General features: G+C 36.2%; 1 protein-coding gene across 1 annotated transcript in view; it reads left to right on the top strand.

Annotated features, from left to right (window-relative positions):
• The window catches only part of RPAP2 (RNA polymerase II associated protein 2), a 32,291-nt gene extending 26,094 nt beyond the window's left edge, over nucleotides 1-6,197 (top strand). Inside the window, exon 12 of the mRNA XM_005422126.2 lies at nucleotides 5,817-6,197. Within this exon, the coding sequence (XP_005422183.1) occupies nucleotides 5,817-5,955 (139 nt within the window). The 3' untranslated portion in view covers nucleotides 5,956-6,197. The remainder of the gene's footprint in view (nucleotides 1-5,816) is intronic.
• The last annotated feature ends 222 nt before the right edge of the window (nucleotides 6,198-6,419 follow it).

Below are 6,419 nucleotides of genomic sequence, written 5' to 3' on the forward strand. Positions count from 1 at the left end.
ATTACAGAAAGCTGCCACTGATTGCCAGTTTCCTCTTTGACTGATTGGATATGGTAACAAAAGGCCCCAAACTAGAGACTACTTTAATTGCAGAGTTGCAGGTGACACTGACATCATAATTACTTTTTTCCAGTACTAGTATAGTTTAATTTAAAATACTCAATTCCGAAGATATATCTAAATACTTTTGCATCTTGTTTGTAAGTTAGATGCTTCCAGTTCAAGACTGTCTGTCAAATATTAATGTGTTCTAATGGAAATTGTTCACTCTGGAGACAGCCTTTTGCTTTTAAGGGTTTGGGGTGTTTTAATGCTGAGTTTTTTAAATCATGCTCGAGCTAAAGTTGTAAGAAACAAGTAGGGGTTTGGGGTTTTTTTTCACTGAAACTGCAAACAACAGCTAAATTACTTAAGTTGAGGTGGTCATATTTTCTAATTTCTGAGCATACATTTAAACATAGTAATTAAGTGTAACCACTTAATTACACCAAAGTTAATAATTTTTTAAGCTCCCTGGTGTTCCATCTTTATCTTACAGCTAAACTCATGTAGTGCTTCAGCTTTCTGTCCAATACTAACTTTGGCCTGATGGATGTGCCAGGCTTTGGGATTTAAATACTTTACTAACAAATTGCAATCCCTAGACAAGTGTACTGTATCTAGTGAGATACTGAAAGTGAGAGATTCTACCTGAAATTAAGCAAGCAGCCAAGGTATTGTGAAGAACATGCAAAATTACAATGATAGTTTCAACTTACTCTGCCCAGATGTCTGAGTGCCTTTGGGTAGGAGTTCATGAAATGGATAAATGCAGCAAGCATTGGAGTTTACCCCATCAGCTGAAGCACTATTGTAAGTGATTGATACATGCAGCACTACAGCTGCATGTACAGGCACATGGTCTGTGGGCTGCAGTGCACATCAGTTCACTGAGTTTTATTGCTGATGTGTAACACTTGTTGGATTGAGTCCGTCTAGCCAGTTGTCTTAAACAAAACAATTGCTTTTGTTTAATCAGTTGTGTTGGAGACATCCTTAAAAGGAACATAACTAAAATAGAATCTAAAAGTGTGTTCTATAAAACTGCTATATTGAAAGAAAGGCATTTCTGATCAGTAACATTTCTATTGCATTGCTACACCCATCTGATCTGTAACTTAAGAGTACTGCAAATATATTTGGAGTATAAAACAAACCACAAAACCAAAACACCCCAGCACCTCTGTGTTGATGCAGTAGAACCCATTAGAATGGGGCATGGTTATCTGCATGGCCGTAGCTGGAGCAAGAGTCTACTGGTCAGAGATTTGCTGGCACCCTTGTGGCACACATGCAGTAGTCTGTGTCTATGGTTTTACTGGGGAAAGGGGGAAAATGCTGCCTGTAGTGCTGCCAGTTCTTGCTTAATTTCTGTGTTCTGAAACAAGTGTTAAGGCAACTTTTGTGATTATTCATTAGTTCAGCTCCATCATTCTGACAGAAAACTAGTTATCAATGATCCTGGTTATGATGATCTTAAAAAATTAAGTGACTAAAACAAAAGGTAGGAAGAAACAGTGAATAAAAAACCCCAACCCTTATGTTGTGGTGGTTATGTTAAGAGTCTTATTCACAGTGGTTAAATACCTGTAACTGGCAGAAAGACAACTTATTTTCCAAAGCTTACTCTGGAAAGAGAGTAGTGCTTGCCTGTTCCATCATTCTCTTTATACTTCTGCTCCTATTCAAATTCCATGCACGTCAAACAACATAAAGAAGTTAAAAAAATGTGTTTGGATCCATGGCTTCTGCCACAACCAGTGGCTTTTACTTTTTCAAGCTTCAAACACTGGAAAAAAAATTAGGAAAACTGGCAATGCTTATGTTTTTCTAGGAAGAGCTTATTATTAGTCTTCTGAGAATTAACATATGGCTTTTTTTCATGAGTATATAAGTGCTTTGCATGATATTGGAGCAATTTATGTGCACTCAAAGTCTCAACAATTTATGTATAATTTCAAGTGACCAATTTTGAGGAGCAGAAAGGAACCTGACTCTTTATGTGGTTGTGTTTTACCCCTGTTTTCAGGTGTCTGTTTCAAAGAGCTGTAACTGACTGGTAACACTGTGGTGGCTTTGAAAATTTTAATGTTTTCAAAGGGAATCACAGGATTCATCTTAAACAGAAAGTCCAGAAAGCCTTCCCTGAGATCCCATAGCAGGGGGAAGGATGGTACTGGACACTTGGTTTGGGTTTTTAGAAAGAATAATCATACCCCTGGATAGGAAATGCAATTAGGCTTTTAATTACTTAAAAGTTTTCTCTTTTCTGAATGTATTCAGCTGTCTTTGTTAAAGTACGCATAGTTCTTAGAACAAGTTGCACACTCTACCATATCAGTTAATGAAACTTATTCCTAAAAATAATTGAGGTTTGACTCCTAGATATACTTGCCAAATGTTCTGTAAGGCACCTGATTCATAGAAAGCTTGGGTCTTGAGCTGAAGCACTGAAACTATGTAAACATTTTGTGGTAGCCAGATGTCCTTTAATAGCTCGATAATAATTGATTATTCTTCACATGAATTTCACCTTAGTGGGGTTTTTTCTTGAACATATAACATATGTGGAATAGCCAGCAAATACAAATTTTATCAATCAGATAGAGTTTGACATTTTTAACACTTTTTAAACGTTACAAATGCCTGTTTACCATATGGTGTAAGTGGGTGTGCAGGAAACGACACTCTCATCAAGTCTGATATACTACATTTCCATGATATGAGCATGAACATTTCCTTTTAGTAGCTCTTGCTGAAGGCAAGCCTTTGAAGAATGGGTGTAATTGGTAATTTGTAAATGGTAATTTTGGACTGTAACATTTACATTGTGTACTTCTGTAGGTGGTTATTTTAAAATCAATTAATCCTTTAGCTGTTCTTATTTTTATTTGACTTCATTCGTAAAAGTTTGTTCCAGATTAATGCTGCAACATGTGAAAAAGGTAACAGAAAAGCAAAATTTGTATTTTCTTTCCACTGGTCCACTAGCCAGTTCTTATTATTGTGGTCCCAAGTATCCTATTTCCTGTTTATATTCTACATCTGTAGAAGATGCTACAGACTTTCAAGGGAATTCTACAATCTTTGAACTTAAATCCTGTGTGTCATTAAATTGAATTAGTCATCATAGTTTCTTGAGAGATAAGATCATTGTAATTTTCTGTGACTTGAAGATACTGATCCCAAATGCTGTTCTGGCTTGTTTGCATACAATTAAGGTTTAATTAAGTTAAGCAGTCCCTCAGTATTCTCTTGGGCAGTACCTCAAATATACATTGGACCAGTGTTACTTAGAGCATGTAACTTACCACTCCATGCAAACCAGCAACTTCTGCTTGCTCCTTTCCCAGACAAAAGCTTCTGCTGCAGCAGCCACCTGAAACTAGAAAAGTACTAGATGGTAACTGCTTTTCAAATGACAAGTTAAAGCATCATTTAAAGGTCAAAAGGGCACAGTTTTCCAAGAGAAAAGTGTTTGTACATAGATTCATAAATATTTAACACGTTGCCCCATCAAGATGCAATTTTTAACTAATTGCTACAAACTTGCATGTGTCTCTCTGAAGTGACTTGTTGATTTAGTCTCTTGCTTATCAGATAACCAGTAGCGTAATTCGTTTTAAAACGAAGATTAGGTAAGAAAAAAAAAATTATCCATGTCTAAAACTTTTTTTAATTTCCATTTCTCAATATTTAATACCTGGCAACTTCTCTGAAAATAGCAATACCTTTTCTTTCTTTCTTGGTGTAACCTATAACAGCTACTCTTTAAGCAGTGTCTCTTAAACAGAGTCTGACATTTACGACATGCTTGTAATTCATGAAACTATGTAATGTCACCAGCTGCAGTTCCAAAAAAAAAAAAAAGCATGTGAGCTTCATGGTAACAAACATATTGGTTTTAGGGTAATCCTTAAAACTGCACAAGCTTTCTGCTGTTTTTGAAAAATAATGTCCTTGTCCTTGTTAATATCCTCTTAAGCCCACGGCAGGATTAAGAAAATTCAAGTAAAAGTGCATGTAAATCTACATCATGGCCAGGAGAATGGTTTACAGGGCTACAGCTACCTCGCACCAGCACTCAGGAAGTCATAACTGTTTCTGCCACCAGGCTTTTTACATATACAACCTGCATCATTCTGAGAAGGGTGACTTGAAGACAAGCAGAAATGCATCTCCCGGCCTTTCTCCCACCATCTCCAGCCTAGCACTCTGCAGTGGCCCCTCTGATCCTCCATCAGCACTGCTGTGTCCCCGCTGATAAAGCGTCCCCGTGCAAACGCAGCCTCCTGCCGGCCTGCCCTGGCCGGGGCCGCTCTGATTCACCAGCCCGGGGAGCGGCCCCAGCGCCTCCCCCAGGACAGAAACAGCTCGGTCCGGCCGGCATGGAGTGCATCACAAACCCAGTGGCCTCGGGCCAAAATCACAAACTCCACTCTGAATACTTCTCTTTTATATATATAGCAGAGTTTATGCAGAAGTCATTTCTTTCCACACCTTGCCCTTACTTTCAGCACCTCTGAAAGTCCTTCTCACCAAGTGTCAGAGTTTGAGAGCTGAACTGTTTAGCTAAATGTACATACTGAAATGGAATCCACAAAGAAATGGAAAGTAATTTTAACTCATTAAAAGTTAAATATTTTTTCGTTAATTTTTTTTGGTACATTAATTTTTTTTTATTAAGGGTTTCTTATTTACTATGTCTAGTAAGGTCCTTTCTTTGTGTTTTGTTACTCTTTTTGCTTAATTTAAAACAATCTTCTCTGATAGGCAGTTTTTTTCAAATGGAGGTGGTTCTTAATACCAGTGCCTGAAGGGAGATTCATCTCAGTTCTTACTCACTTGAAGACTTCCTGAGCTGGGAAGTTTTTAGGAAGCTGCAGACTGTCTTGAATTTCTTATTAAAAATACATCATTGCACAAATGTGGTCTAAAATAACTCTTTTGTGTATGGTGTCAATGGCACTGTTTATCTACAGTATTTGAGACAAAGTAACTGTTGCTGGGATAGGAGTTCTTGTTAAGTGATCTTGTCAGTAATCTTTGGTGTTGAAGTTTCTTAACATTCAGGATAAGCTTTAATACTTGATTTTGTTCATTAAAGATTTTAATATTTGGCCTTAGGAAGTAGATTCAGCTATTACTGCCTTTGCAGTATTTTGTAATAGAGTTAGAAGAAAAAGGAAGGACTTCAGGATAACATATTCAGATAAATTAAAGGGCAAATGGGAATAAACAGCTCAGTATTTCAGCTCATCTGCATACAGATATCATATACATAGATGATCTGCATAGTGGTAGAGGTAGCTCCTTCCAAACTGAGGAATTTTATATCTCTTTTATATTTTAGTCATATTAAGAAGTATATAACTTTCACTGTTTAGAAGCTGTGACTGTTTAGAAGCTTTTTGGTAAAGAAATAAATAATGACTGGGATACTTCCTTTTATATGTCTAACTGTACATTCTGCACTTTGTTTATTCTGACATCTGTGTGCATTATATAACCTCTATGTACAATTGATTAGAGGCATACAAACTACTCTCATGTTTTCTAATTAGGTTTTTTTTTTATTTACTACATACTAATAAATCGTATTTTGGTACAGCCCATATTGTATATCATACATACAGTCTATTATATAGTGTAATTAATCAAATGTGACATTATAAACTGCTTTTCTTCAATACAGTTTGAACTCACAAGCTTTGCTTTCTAACATCTGCCACTCAAAAGTTGCTTTACTGTATGAAATATGTTTGGGTTTTTTCCAGATTGTCACAAACAACTCCTCTTTTCAAGAATACTCAGACAAGCCCAATGTACACACAGTTCCTGACCACATTACTGGAAGAACTGCATTTCAAAAATGAAGATCTGGAAAGTTTAACAAGAATATTTAGAGTGGACTGACAACTTGAATGGTCAGTCAACTTTAAGCTAATTTGTGTGTCTTAAAACCTGGTGTGTCTTAAAAGCTGGTTAACCACAGGTTTAATGTTCAGCATTTTGTAAGTATGTACAGTAACTACAGATTGTATCAGCTGGAGCAGAAAATGTGTGAAGCACATTTTAAAGTAAAGAAATATGTATGGTATGGAAATGAGTGTCATCATTTTGTCACTTACAATAAAATGTAAATAATTTCCAGTAAATGCCAGCTGCTTACTTGTCACATTTATCTTTTGATAATGTATGGTTGGTTTATTGCAATTTTGAGGAATTTTTACGACCACAGTTTATTAAAAAGAATTCTGTGTGGCTACAATGGCTAAGACTCAGCAGGGTTTTTTAAATTATTACAATGAAATTGTTATGTTCCATTTTGTGATATAAAATTAAGAGCCACATATTTTTTGCATAATGTTGAGATTACA

This window comes from Geospiza fortis, unplaced genomic scaffold, assembly GCF_000277835.1.
Source record: "Geospiza fortis unplaced genomic scaffold, GeoFor_1.0 scaffold403, whole genome shotgun sequence".
Lineage (NCBI taxonomy): Eukaryota > Metazoa > Chordata > Aves > Passeriformes > Thraupidae > Geospiza > Geospiza fortis.